Source organism: Aristolochia californica, unplaced genomic scaffold (genome assembly GCF_029961685.1).
Source record: "Aristolochia californica isolate CCGP_79_NKW_82.1479 unplaced genomic scaffold, dmAriCali1.0.hap1 SCAF_3, whole genome shotgun sequence".
Lineage (NCBI taxonomy): Eukaryota > Viridiplantae > Streptophyta > Magnoliopsida > Piperales > Aristolochiaceae > Aristolochia > Aristolochia californica.
Window position 1 is genome coordinate 6,984,840 of NW_027181992.1, and position 15,160 is coordinate 6,999,999.

At 39.1% G+C, this 15,160-nt stretch overlaps 1 protein-coding gene across 3 annotated transcripts in view; it reads right to left on the bottom strand.

Annotated features, from left to right (window-relative positions):
- The window catches only part of LOC137959103 (anaphase-promoting complex subunit 1), a 48,007-nt gene that overhangs the window by 16,809 nt on the left and 16,038 nt on the right, over positions 1 to 15,160 (bottom strand). For all 3 annotated transcript variants that reach the window (XM_068806407.1, XM_068806406.1, XM_068806405.1), the window contains 5 exons: positions 6,315 to 6,407; positions 6,131 to 6,190; positions 5,574 to 5,672; positions 4,964 to 5,104; positions 1,389 to 1,469 (listed from right to left, as the gene is read on the bottom strand). In XM_068806407.1, coding sequence (XP_068662508.1) covers positions 1,389 to 1,469; positions 4,964 to 5,104; positions 5,574 to 5,672; positions 6,131 to 6,190; positions 6,315 to 6,407 — 474 coding nt within the window. The remainder of the gene's footprint in view (positions 1 to 1,388; positions 1,470 to 4,963; positions 5,105 to 5,573; positions 5,673 to 6,130; positions 6,191 to 6,314; positions 6,408 to 15,160) is intronic.

Genomic DNA, 15,160 nt, shown 5'->3' on the forward strand with positions numbered 1-15,160 from the left:
TGTCCCAAACCCTCAAATAAACAGGTCCACCAAAAGACCCCCATCCAGCAGAGGGCATCTATAGATAAACCAGAGACAACATTTTAATACTATTGGGGCAGAACTCTGAATAATCGGGAAACTATTAGAGGAAAACCATGAGTTCATCAAGGCAGATGTCATTTGCCTTGAGAGTCCGAGAAAGAGAAGTTGGGGAGGAGAATTGCACTCAGCCAGACACCCCACATAGAGTGCTGGCAGAAATAGAAGTTGTTAATATAACATCTATGTGTCTTCCTAATGATGAAAATCCCATTAAAATGAGAGAACTTTGAATATTGCAGCCTCTATTACAATCTGCACTACAGAGTGGCAAGGACAATTTACACTTCAAAGTGAGAAGGATAAATAAAAGTTCTTTCATGGAATGCTTGGGGTTCAGGTGCAACCTCAATGAGAGCAACAATCCAAGAAGTTCTGTCACATTACAGAGCTAAAATATTTGTCCTACAGTAACAAAATCACCTGAAATAAATAGCAGACAGTGTGAGGGAAGTTAGGAGCAGAGATGGTTTTGCCTGGAAATATACTCCTGCAAAAGGTTTGCTCGTGAAGGGGAACCAAAATTAGTTGAGGGGTTTTACATGATACACAAAAGGTCTTCATACAATAGATAGAACCATGACCAGAATAAAGCATGGGACTTTAGAATGGGAGAATAGAAAGATGTAAGACAAGAAGAAGTGAGGAACATTTAAAAAAAAAAAAAAAAAGTGAGGAAGAGAAAGTACAGAAGGGAGACAGTTACCCGAGAAAGAGAAAGCAAGAGGGAGGAATGGCTGTCTAGAGATGCCCCACTCAATACCTTGCTATTTATTCATAATTTTTTTTCAGAAATTGCTATTTATTCATAATAGAAACAGTAAGTTGCAGATGACAATTATGCCCATCATTTATAAGGACTAATTACAGATAATTAAGTAAAGAGAAACTGGAGAGAATCACCTATGCTATACTAAGACCTGAACTAGCCAAATTACACCAACCCCTTCTATTCTAACACCCTCCCTTTAGCTATAACTTATAGGTCATAAATGTCTGGCTTGATAATATACAACTTTATAAGAGGCATTTCCTTTGTCAACAAGTCCAGAAGCTACTCAATAAAAATTATATTCCATTGCCTTTTATCTCTAAGAAAGTTGCAATCAATTTCAATATACTTGGTTCATGCCTGAAACACTGAATTTCTAGCACTTTGAAAAACAAAAAGCCCATCTCATATCACACACAGGTTACAATTTTTTCCATGATAACGATCAATGAACAATTGGATACTACTACATATTTTAGTTGAAAAAAGAAACAAGCAAATCATAATGAAAGGAGCATTTTGAGAAGGGTTTAACCTTTGATACTGCTGGTTGCATAGTCCCCCTATAAGATGCAGCCATACCAAGCAACATCCCCACTATTGTGGAATCATGTTCCTGTCAAAAAATAATGAAAATGAAGTGGCAACTAGAGAGATTCATACACATTGTTTTTCTGATGATACAAATGTGGGTCTTTTTGCAGACCGTAAGAGCCAAACATCATAGAACCATAAATTCCTTCAAAACCATGCTGCATTTCCTTCCATCCAATTTTCCTTTGATAAACTTCAAATATTTTATAAAAATATTTTATAAAGAAAAGGAGCCTGACAAGATGATACAAGACTACAAGGATGAAAAAAAAGTGAAAAAAATGACAAAAGACAGCTTGAAAAAACATAAAAAGAAAAAGAAAAAAGACAACCGAAGCTACAAAAGAAATCATGATGGCTCTACTCTACCAACCATATGGGGCCCAATTGGTGAGATATAATCAACTGAAGCTGAAATTCACTCAATTCAGAAAAGGCCCTTTTGTATTTTGACCATTTCTCCAAGCCATTTATCAATGAAGAAAACTCCTCTGTAGTTATTGCTTGGGGCACTGTTTTTTGGTAAAAACTTCCTAAGGACTGTTAATCTAACCTCTTCTTTTCAGGTTTCTTGGGAGCATGTTCTCCACTACATAAATGTGGTGGCAGACTCTAGGGCTGGCAATTTTGTCTGATTACCCGTCTTACCAATTTACTCACTCGTTTACAAATGGTTAGAAAAAAAAAATCATTGTGTGGGTAAGAATTCGAGTAAAATTACACGGTGGTGGCAATATTGGCAATTTTGTCTGATTACCCGCCTACCATTTACTCTGTCATTCACAAACAAAAAGAGAATAAAAATCCTAACCATATAAGAATTTGGGTAAGTATCCGGTTGACCATTTTCCGTTTATTAAACAGTACGGATATGAAGTGATGGTTCTTCTATACCTGATTACCCGTTTATCCAAAAATGTGTAATTTTGAGCTTCTTTTCTCGTTCTTAAATACAAAAACCCTAGAAAATCCTGATGGAAGTGATACGCTCCAGTGAATAGAAGCAGAACTCCGAAATGCTAAGTAGAGAAATCGGACCTCTATTTCCTCTTCCAGCTTCAATTTATCAAATTTCTCTTCGAGTTCTTGTTTTCAAAGAAAGAAGACCGGTTTTTCTCTCTTCCCATACGGTAGATGCCTTTCCTCCACCCCTAATTTTCCTAGATGGCAGAAAAAAGTACTTTGTCATTCAATCTTTTGCCTCAATTGAGATGCTCTTTCTTTTGTCCAATTTTGCATTCTCACTCTTTGTTTTGTCTTTCCAGTTTAAATGCTTGCACAATCTCTCTTGGCCTTATAAGTCTCAAATATGCAATTCCTTGCACTTTTTGTCCTCTCTACAGGTTGGAGTAGGAAGCGTCAATCACCTCCTTCTCCATTGCTCCTTTGCTCCTTTGCCTGGCGAGTTTGGTCCTCTCTTCTTGGCAGACTGAGTGTTCAGTTCTGCCTCTCTAGTGACCTTTGTGGGATGAGTCAAATGTCTCTTGGAACCAATATTCCCAAACTAGGAAAACTTCTATTCTCTGCATGCTTGGCTCTTATTCCATGGTTCCTCTGGAAGGAAAAGAAATAACAAAAGATTCAATTGCAAATTCAGTAGCACCGAGGATGGTGCTTGCCATGTTACTAGTCTAGTGTTTGCATGGCTTCAAACAAGAAAAGCATTTGCTTGCTTATCGGATGTTCCACTCTGAACCAACTGGCTTGTTGTTACCAAATGTTCGTCCCTCCTAGACTCCAAGAATTGTTGATTGGCAGCCTCCCCCTCTGAGAACTATCAAGCTTAATGTTGACAGAAGTGCCCTTGGCAACCCACGCAAAGTTGGTTTTGGTGGTGTGTTTCGTAGCGCGGATAACAACACTCTCATTTCCTACTCCGGTCCTCTTGGCATTGCAAGTTCCAATGTTGTTGAGTTATCCGCACTTCTGCATGGCCTCATCACTTATCAAGACCATCTTAGCCCTCTCATTGAAAGTGACTCCAAAGTGTGATTGGATGGTGCTTCTCCCCCTCGGATCCTCCTTGGTGGCATTGGAATGTTTTTCTTGAAATTTTGATATTGTATCTTCAATTCCCTATTTTTGGTCCCATGTTCCTCGTTTAGCAAACTATTTTGCCGATTTGTTAGCTAAGCAAGGAGCCTCCCAACAATCTCTTGTTGTTAGGGAAGTTCTTCTTTGATCTCTATTGTTTTCTTTAGTTGGAATAAATCGTCACTCTTTAAAAAAAAAAGTCCCAAATATGCACAAATCCAACTTCTCAACTTCTCATTCATTGCTTTGTCACACAACATTCTCTTTGAAAATAAATAGCTTAAGATAGCATTTGCAGCTACATTTCCCTCCCTATTGCAAATTCGAAGTTGAAATGTTTTAGAAGACCATTAGCACCAATTTTCATAGATCTTTTTGAAGGTTTCTTTTTTTATAAATCTTTGAACGAGATGTTAATAAAATCTTGACACTTCTGCTGCATCTCTGAGACATAATTTGGCAATATATTCACATAAGAGAAGAAAACTAATATCTCAACACTGCCCAGAAACAGAGACAACCCCCCTTTGTTCTCACTTAAGGCACAATAATAAAGAAAGAAAAAAGGAAGGTGTAACTTGATGCAGGATTTTAAGAGGTAACCTTATTCCAATCCCACGTGAACTCAGGACTTATTGGTGACAACAAATAAAAACAAAAATAATGGAAATTAGAATCAAGAGAGAAAAAGGAAAAAGAAGAATGAATGAAGAAGGAGGGCGTAATGTAGGAGAGACAAGAGAACAACGACATAACAATACACTACTCGACCCCTCTCTCTGTTGTTACATACTGACTTAAATCAATGGTTAGAGTTTCACTTAAATACCCGGTTATAAAACAAATATAAAAACTACTTGTTGAGTGAGAAAAAGCCCTACATTGGAAAATGAGAAGAAAAAATGGGTTATAAAGTTGAGCAATAGGCCTCCTCAGTGGCTAGTCATTTTGAGATGGAACCAGGTTCAACCCAAAGCCCAACATTAATATCAGAGCAAGTTATGTATGTGGGCCAAGGCCCAGTTTGTGTTCCCTAAGTTATCAGTGTCATGGGCTCCACGAGGCAGGAGTTTGTGTGTTGTCTCCATTAAGTAAGAGTCTGTGTGCCCTATTAGGGGGCTTGTGTCCACCTCTCAGACCCATTATATGTAAGCCTAGACTTGAAGGGGAGAGTTTGGTGGGAAAAAGTCCCACATTGGAAAATGAGAAGAAAAGGTAATTGGTCATAAGGTTGAGCAATAAGCCTCCTAGGTGGTAGTCATTCTGGGATGGAACCGAGCTCAACCCAAAACCCATTAACTTTCTTCACATTTTTCAGTGTGAGACTTTTTTCCCACTAATACCACTAGACATTTATAATCAATTTAATTTTCAAAAAGAAGCATACAGTACTCAAAATGTTAAAATAAGATACAATAAATAAAACAACAAATCATGCAATAGAAAAAGTACAAAAAAGTAGTACTTAGTTCATGATCTTACAGGAGAAAGATATTGATACACATCCGCAATAGTCAAAACACGTAGGTGTCCATGCAACCCAAGTGCAAAGAGCAATCCCGCATGACTCACATTCAAATGTTCTGGCTTGTTATAGGTTATCCAGGTTCTCGACATCTTCACCTGCATATAAGAGGCCAGCTTTGTCAATTGCATGCACTGCACATACATATGTTTGGTTATTCAAGAGCACAACCAATACGAAATGCAGATCATGGTCTCCTTGTGACTTAGGCCTTTGGCTCAATGAACATGCCAGGGGTCTCTAATGTTATGTATTGGGTTCAAGTCTCACCAAGGATAAAGGATATGTAATCAGCATATATATAGTAGATATATATTTCACGGCCTAATCCTATATGGGAACAACACAACCTTGGAAGGAAGCAGATGCAGAACTAGGATTACATGGTTGACTTGTGGAACATGCCTTGTTGAATTCTTCTCTAAACTACCGATATACTTGAGGAAAGCAGATATCATGATTGTACAAGAACTAGTGACACGAGAAACGTGCCTCCATCCATCCACCAGACTTCACAAGCTAAAAACACTAGCCCAACTTCTATTGGTTTCAGATAAAAAAGATAACCTGAAAAGGAGCCAGCTTCAATCCAGCAGCTACACCATTGTGAAACTCTGGCCAAGATCGGAGTTCCATTATGTTCCTCATGTTTGGGTCCAGATTAACCTATTCAGGAAGCAGTGTTGTCAAAAAAAAAATATAACTTCTTTTGTTAATCAGCATAAAAAAAGTGATTGATGCCACCCTACTGCATAATTGGCCAGAAAGCAACTGCTTTTCACAAACATCAAAGAACATTGAAGACGACTGCATCAGGTCTGTGGAGTATATTACATAAATTAGAGAAGAAGGGAAGAAGAAGAAGATTCCTTATATGAATCGGAGTGCTTGTATTTATGGAATTTGTCATTGAAGTTGATTGTACTATTAGAGTTCCACTTTGACTAGGAAACCACAATAGTTTACTTTTATAAATAGAAGCTATGGGATCAACTGGAAGGATGTTTGATCACTGTTCTCTCTTTCACTCTCTGATTTCCAATTGGGCACTCTGATTTCCAAATATAACAAAGAAAAATACTAGTTAAGAATCAGCAACTTCGGTAAATAAAGTAGGAACTTACTGTAGCATTTTGTTGTGCAGGAAGGCGACCTGCCAAAACAAGCTTTGGAACATCAAGCGCCTACAAAATTCATCAAAGCAATCAACATGCCATAAGAGCTCTTAAATACAGAACCAAACATATAAAATCAAAAGGAAGACTTCAATTCGAGATAAACACAGCAAGAAAGAAGAAGCTAAAATACTTCGGTCAATAGTGTGCAGATGCTTGCAAGTGTAAATGCTCCTCGGCCAAAAGGGAGAGCTGTAGTTCGTTGAGCAAGCTGCCAAAGTTGAGCCTGCATGAAGAGAAAACTAAAAACAAATTAAAGGATACATTCCAAGATCTGCAAATTCGGCTGCAAATGTGCTAGCCAAGTAGGGAGCGTCCCTGCAATCTCTAGTTGTGAGGGATTTGCTCCGTCTTCCTTTGTAAATTTTCTTGTTATATATATATATAAATAAATCTTTATCAAAAAAAAAAATTAAAGGATTTTTTTAAAAGAATATATAAAAGTTTACATCAGGATGTTTGATGAAACAAATTGACTACAGAACTAAGTGTGGTTGTTGTAAAATAAGTTTGAGAACAAGGTACCAGTGAGCCACAAGTCAAACTACTTGTCTCTTTCTTTACTACATTAAGATGATGATAAAATTACATTCAAAAAACATGTATACCAGGAATCTCAATGAACCCAATTATTGAAATTGCTTAGGATACCCATTTTAGCTTCTTGGGTCTATTTCTTAGTTCAAGTTCCCTCTTTTTTTTTATTAATAGTGTGTATATTGATAAGAAAAAGGAAAAAAATTACAAACCTAGCCTTGGGGGCCTGACTCCACAACAAGTGTTGGAAAGAAATGCCCGCCTTGGCCTAGGAGTCTGCCAGGTGATTAGCAGAGCGCAGAATGTGATTCCATTTACAGTTTAGCAGGGAAAATAAATTACATATTTCATTGAACATATCCCAATGAAGTCATGGGGGTTGGTCGTGTTTTGCACACCAATTGATGACTACTTTTGAATTGCCTTCAATATAAAGGGGACTAAAAAGGTGGGTAGAGAAGATTTTGAGCCCGTGCAAAAGACCTGAGAGTTCTGCTATGGTAGAATCTGAGTTGCCGAGGGGGCCTACATATGAAAAGAGGAGGTCACCATTTCCATTGTGGACAACACCACCGAATCTAGCTGGTCCCGGGCAGCCAAGAGCGCTTCCATCAAAATTGAGTTTTGTGTGCCCGGAGGAGGGGGGCCCATGTAGCCATAGTTGGGGGGCGAGAGGGCAGCCTAGTGATAGTCTGCCGGTTTCCTCTGAAGTTTGAATCACGACAGAAACTTGGCTATAAATTTGCTCAGTCAAAACCTCAATAGGACAAGTTTTGAATTTGAATTTCCTCCTATTAAGTTCATTCCAAAAAGCCCAGATTATATGTCCAATACAACAGGATATTATCATTTTACCTAACTTTGGAAGTTTGGAGCTAACGAGTGAGTCAGCTATGTTTCAAGATCCCTCTTACTAACTGGAATAAAAGAATTAGTAGATCTGTTCCGCCAAAAATGGGAATGGGCTAGGTTTTTTTTTTTTTTTTTGAAATAAGGATGTGTAAAGTATTAAAAAATGAAGAAAGTACAACAAACCTAGCTAGGCGGGCCTCCCTTCACAACAAGGTGTTGGAGTGAAATACCCAACTTAGCCTGAATATTTGCCAAATGATTGGCAGATCGAAGAATGGGCTGGGGTTATGAACTTATCATCATGGAATCGAGTCAATCATCAGATTATAAGTTCATTCCATACCAGACCAAACCGAAATAGGGTTATGTACATTCCCATTATGAGAAGGGGTCATTCGAGTGCATGTAAATAGATACTATGTTTACATAAGGATCCCTACATCATTACATTCCATTTAGGATTAGGAATAAGAGTAATTAGACCTGGCTTTTTACATATCTTTCGTTATTTGGGTACCATATGAACTTCTTTTGGCTTCGATTGAATCGAGAAATAGGTTTAATTACACATCTTATATATATATATACATATATATATATATATATGTTGTTATATATAGGGTATCCTCTAAATAGTTCAAATTGAAGCAATTTGATGTCCGACTAGGGCCTATATGACATGACCGATTGATAGAAATACTCCAACACTCCACCTTTGCCATATATTCCTTATATCACACTAGAGAGATATCATATTCATGGAATACAATTCACTTTCAAGATGCCTTGATGGTAAAGAGCGTGGAGGTTCGAGTCCTCTTCAAGGCATAATATTGAGAATGCTCATTGAATGAGCAATTCAATAACAAATCTCGGATCTAATCGATATTGATATATCAAGTTTCCGTTGATACGAAGTCTTCCGACAATCCCCATGATCCGAGTCCGGGCTGTTGGAATTGGAATAGGTTCTACAGCGGATCGCGATCTTCTCTATCTAATGAATGAGGAGGCCATTTAGAAATCATCCACGCTGCACCCACCCCTCGAGTATATGCTTCAACAAGAATCACACAAGGCTAGATTGAGACAATAGAAACCTCTAATAAAATGTCCGCCCGTCACCCAGCAGATAAAGTACATTACATAGTCTGTTTTAGGGATTGGTGACTTCCCCATTTAGTGACATTGGCACTGGACGTTGCACAAATGAAAGGACACTTATAATATCAGCTCATACATTGAAAGGATTCTCCTCTAAAACTTCCATATATTTTAAAATTTGGACACTCCCCCTCAAAGTGGTGAATAGATATTAATTAGTCTTGGGTCATTGTATGGTATTCTGCTTGCATGCTTCACCTAGCAACTACAATTTACTTCTTACTCTACTACGTTACAAGGTTACCTCCAATAAGTGTATAATATTCACTCATGGATCTTCTATTTAAGGGAGATCCTACTCGATCTGCATTTGAATATACAACCACCTCAAAATGACAAGGTGATCAATACATCAACCCCAACATAGACCATTCTACAAGCATTTGAGTAGCCCTATTATTGCTTCCCAATGTGAAGTCCTGGGAATGCCAATAAATTAACTTACCATCCCAATTAAAAAGGAAATATCAGGTCTATTCAAAGTAAGATGGATCAACTTCCTACTAGCAGTTTAGTGTGACTGACAGAGAATCACCAAAAAGATCATCATTTTGAAGAGTAAGAGAAGAGAAAAAGGTGGAGAATATTAAATTGTTTGACCACTCACTGCAGATTACAACTTCTCTAGCATTAATAAAAGTCTAATAGAGAAATTCACAGGAGTTTTCTTCAGTGCTACACACAAACAGTGATGGAACTCTTTTTTACATAATATAGTCAAACAAATATCTTTCTGGAGCTTCAAACAGTTTGCCTTCTTTCTGTCATGCACTTAGTATTGGATTCCATTGGAGAATCAATAGGTTTACATCTCAATAGCTTCACACATCTTTAATGTGTTGAAGTACATTAGTGAAGAGAAAATCTGGTATTCTAATTTGTTTATCATCCAATGGATGATTTGAGCATCATCCTTAATCCATCTCATATACATTTTACCAACTTCCTTCTTTGGAGGCTCTTAGTGAAATGTTCTAGAAGATCCTCAACAATAGAGAGTTCCCTTGACAAATATGGACCATTTTAATAAGTTCTGACTACCATTTAGGTTAACATCAATCACTATTAAAAGTTTCCACTTTCATCTCGGAAATAAGATAGGAATTTGATGGATATTTTGAGGGAAAAGAGGCTTTTAACAGAGTAATTAAAATATAAGGAAAATGTACAGCTAGAGGTCGGCTGGAAACCCATTATCAAGGTGGTTGAACAGTACCTGGGTGCAAAACAAAATTGAAAGTTGAAAGAACCCCTTGGAGGGAGAAGTCAAAAAGTTCAAAAATAAATAGGGCAGAGAAACTCCACAATTTGAAGGAGCCGAGATGAATTTTTTATGCACAAATCCATTATTGATCAAAATCCAGCCAAACGCCTCAGTGGCAAGTTTCTCAACTACTGTCTCTCCCTTGTTCCTCACAGGCAAAGATCATTTTCCACATCGAAGCAGTTGAAAGGAGATTTCTTAGGAGAGGTGCTTCTATGAAATTTGAGTATAATCTCATCAATTTGAATGGTGTAGGGAAATAAAAGACATGGCAGGTTGGGAATTAGAAGAATTAAATACATGCACAAGGCTTTTCCAGTCAAATGCATGTGGAGGTATGTCAATGAAATCATATGGAGAAAATTTTTGATTATAACTCAAATGATGCTTGGTTTCAAAACTTCGTGATCCACTGAATGGACTAAATTGGCAGTGTTATGCTTCTCCTTTCGCTGCTGAGGGGATTTCTTTGATGGCCATTGGTTGATCTTTTACTGGTTGACCCTCACCTGGGAAGTTTTGTTAAGTGTATGATAAGGTTATGACTATTTGAGAGAATACTAAACTAAAATGATTATAATGTCAGAAGCGCTAAAGGGATGACAGATTCATTAGCGAGAAAGGCGTTTCTCATCAACATCTTGCTAAGAGTGATGCCTATATATCAGAGCACAAGGATGAAGTTGTTTCATTTCCTGATCAACTTACCTCTTCTACTTGGTGGCGGAGAATCTTTCCTACATGGTTTATTCAGCCAAGAACCTTGGCTGGCTCTCCCCGGTGGCTGCCCAGTCTGAATTCTACGTCCCTCATGCTGATGATACGCTCTGGTTCTGTGAGGGTACTTTGGGGCAACTCCACCGCATCAAAGCTCTTCTTGGGCTCTTTTTTTTTTTTTTGAAATGTCTTCTTGGGCTCTTTGAAATCAGTTCAGGCTAAAAAATCAATTGGTCCAAGTCCACCATCACGGGTTCCACCTACCTCCTGCAACCCTCCAATCAATGGCCGATCCCCTTGGTTGCACTATTGGCTCTCTCCCCGACACCTACTTGGGACTGCCTCTCTTCGACTACAGGCCACACAAAGGCCTTTGGGTGCCCATGATGGAGAGAGTTGAACATTGCTTATCGACCTGGAAAGGCCGGCTCCTCTCTAAGGCTAGACATCTCACCCTCCTGAACTCGTGGATCTCCGACCTCTTGAACTACTACTTGTCCTTCCTACCTTGCCCTGGTGCAGCCAGCCACTACATTGGGCGCTTGAAGCGCCGTTTCCTTTAGCGTGGTGCAAGCAATGGGTTCAAGTCCCACCTCGTTGGGTGGAAGGATGCCTGCAAACAGAAACTCTCTGGTGGCCTTGGAATCCATCCTATCAAAGAAACAAGCTTCACCCTTCTCCTTAAGTGGCTCTGGCATGCCTGGAGAGGAATGGTTGTTGCTGAGTTGTGGACCTCTGGAGGACCCAGACATCGGCTCTCCCCCATTTGGTGCTGCTTATTCCCCCTCCTCCCTTCCTTCCAGTCAACGACTTGTCTCTCGGTTGGTAACAGGCAAAACACTGACTTTTGGAGCAACTAGTGGACCGGTTCATGTCCCCTCAGGGAGACCTATCCCTCCCTCTTTCAACTCAGCCAGCTTCCCTCTACTTTGGTTGCTGATTGCTGGAACCTTCACCCTCACCTCAACTTGTCTAACTCAGAGTCTCTTGACACTTGTACTCTGTTGGATGATCTCAAGGGCATTAAGCTTCGGCCCCACATTGTGGATAGCATACTCCCTCTCTTACCCCGTCTGTTGGACTGCTGACAAGAGCATATCTCATATCCTTATTCATTGCCCCTTCGCTTGGGAAGTTTGGAACCGGCTCCTTGAGAAGATCGGTATCTACTGTTGCCTCCCTCATGACCTCTATGGTACATGTTGCATGCTCCTTAAAGCCCACCTCCCAACGATGGGAAAGATGCTCCTCTCTGCTTGTCTCGCTTTCATTCCTTGAGGCCTATCAATTGAGTGCAAGAATTGCCGATTTCAATGCAAGTTTTTGAATATGGGGGATGTCTCCAATCGTATCTCCTGTATGATGTCATCCTAGCTTAACACTCAGAAAGAGTTCTCCAACCCCAGGGTGCTAAAACTCAACTTTGATGGCAGCTCTCTGGGCAATTTTGGCCCTGCTGGGTTTGGGGAAACCATTCGAAATGTTGATGGCTCCACCTTGATATCCTACTTTGGAACGATGGGTGTTTCCAACTGCACTATTGTCAAGCTCATGGCCCTCCTCCAAAGCCTCATCATCTATTGCAAACACTTCTCTGAACCTCTGATAATTGAGGGCTATTTGTTTGTGGTGATCACCTAGTGTTACTCCTCCTTCCTCGACCCACCTTGGCGGCACTGGCCTACTTTCCTGAAGATTAAAGACATCTCCTCCCTCTTTTCCTGTCTTTGGACTCATGTACTGAGGTCCGTCAATTCTTTGGCAGATTCTCTTGCTAAAAACAGGGTTTCCCAACAATCCCCGATTGTTTCCGGAAAGCTCTTGTAATTTAGTTTTATTTTGTTTGTGTTTTTGTGCTTCTCAATAAAGTTTACCATTTTCAAAAATAAAATAAAAAATAGCCAGCTTAACTTTAGCTAGCTTTATTGTTTTGTAATGTTTTTCCTCACTATACAACTATCTTTTCTCTTAATCAAATTCATATCATTCTCAAAAATGACTCTTGGTTAGCAACCTGTTTGTCCTTTGGAGGGAAACCTGCCAATTGCTGCTTGTCTTCCCATATGAGACCAATTTGGTATCAAAGATGGGTTTTGACCTGTAATGACATTTGGATCAATGAATCTACCCTTGGGCCAATATTTCATAACCCTCCATATAGTTCAAGATCTCAAGCTTTGGGTGGAATGCATGATCAAATATTATAATGGGAAATAGTCGAGAGATTTATTTAAGAAGAGACATAAATAATCAGCTAGTTTGTCTTCTTCCAAAACCCCCCAAAGTATGTTTAACTGGATGACACCAGATGTTACTGCTATTATACTGAACTTCGATAGTAGTTCCTTCGAAACCTGAGATAGGCAGAGATTGGTGTAGGAGTAAAGAATCACAACATGCAGATTCTTTTAGCTTCATCGGCCCCTTTGGTCTCATGGAATCTCTTGAAGTAGACATTCAAGCAATGCTGCATGGTCTGAGGCTTTACAAGTAAGGGTGGCTTCGAACCGAGCCGGCTCGCGAGCGGCTCGTGTTCGGCTCGGTTCGATTCGTTATATTTCGAGCTCGAGCCGAACTTGAACTCAGAAATAGGCTCGTTTAGGTTAACGAGCCGAGCTCGAGCAGAGCCAGGTTCGGCTCGTCGGCTCGTGAGCCGACTCGTTAATTTAACGAGCGGCGGGATCGGGGGTCTCTCTCTCGCCCTCGCTCTCTTCTCTCCCGAAAAAAAAATTTCGGTCTCTCTCCCGCCCTCGCTCTCTTCTCTCCCGAAATTTTTTCTTTGGTCTCTCTCCCACCCTCGCTCTCTTTCTCTACCGAATTTTTTTTTTCGGTCTCTCTCCCGCCCTCGCTCTCTTCGTCTCCTCCTTCCCTTCTCTCTTTTTCCTCTGAAATTCCCTCTCTCGGCCTCCATCTCCCTTCTCCCTCTCGCCGTCGGTGCCCCTTCCACCGCCGCCACACCTAATCCTTCCCCCTTCTCTGCCTCTCATCGTCGTCGCCGTCGACTCCCGTAGCGTCTCCCTCACCTCGTCGTACCCCAACTAGAGCGGCTGCTCTGGACCCTCTCCCGTCGTCGTCACCCCCCTACCACTGCCTGCTGCTGCCGTCAAATCAGCCAGCCACCGCTCTCGTCGGAACGAGAAGCCCCGGACACCTAAAGTTTCGAAGACCTAAGCTGAGGGGGGGAGATTATTTTCCCCCCTCGACGCTCCGTCCCGCATAGCGTGCGAACTCGCACGTGCAGTTCACACATGCGAGTTCACACGTGTGGTTTTTATAAAAAAAAAAAAAAAAACTTGCAAATCCTATTCTCAACCTGTTTTTCGTCTGGACGATGCAATAATACGTAAAAATATAATGTGTTAAAAGTTAGCATTTGATCAAATTTTCCTGTTTATTTTTTTATTTTTTATAATTAATCATGTACACAGTTAATTGGCTCACGTAATTATTGTATTAATGTATAATAAACAGCAATCAATAAATAATATAATATCTAATTTAATTAATTAATATATTAATTATACATTAAATTACTTATTTGTGTTGTAATCATGTTTGTTTTACCTAATTTGGGGTTTAAATATTATGTTTTAATTAAGTATACTATTATAAGTTATTCATTTTCTTGTTTTTTATATTTTTCTTATTTTGGGGCACTAACACTGGAAACTGTTTTTCAATGTATATGAACTTGTACACACTAACACCAAGATTGAAATTGAATTTCACGTAGAAGAATTAAATGAATTTGAAGCAGGAGATGAAGATGAACTTCAAATTTTAAGTTTGTTGACTAACCCCCCTTATAATTCTTATATCCACAGTAGCTTCGGAGTCATTATTTAGTGTTGGTGGTAAAGTAATAGACTCGTATAGTTCTTCCTTGGTACCAAATACATTTCAAACTTTGATTGTGACACTGGTTGGGTTCGGACTCTTTACGGTATAAAGAAAAATCAAAAGGTGAATTTCTTTGATTAATTATTTATTATGATATTTTTTAGTTTTATTTATTAAAATTTTGTTTTATGATTACAGCCTGAGAAGAAGAGTGTAGAGATAATGCTACCAGCTACATGATTTTTCACATTTTTCTCATCATGGTAATTTTAATATTTTTAATGACATTAAGTAACTACTAGTGGAAGAGTATTTTTTTATCTGACAATAACTAATTTTATTTTTTGTTTTAGTCATAGGTGGAGATTTTGCTCAAGCAAGGACGTATATTATTTTCTAGCATAAAGAGAAATAACTATAGTTTGTAAATTTATAATGGATTTATAGTTTTTATTAGGGTGATTGTAAATTGATAGTGATATTTCATTTAATTTTGTTGTGTTTGATTATTGTATGAAATTTATTTATAATATTATGCAGTGTATGGAGTGTTTAGACTATTTTATGGAATGTATAAACAATTTATTGGAGTGTTTATGGAATGT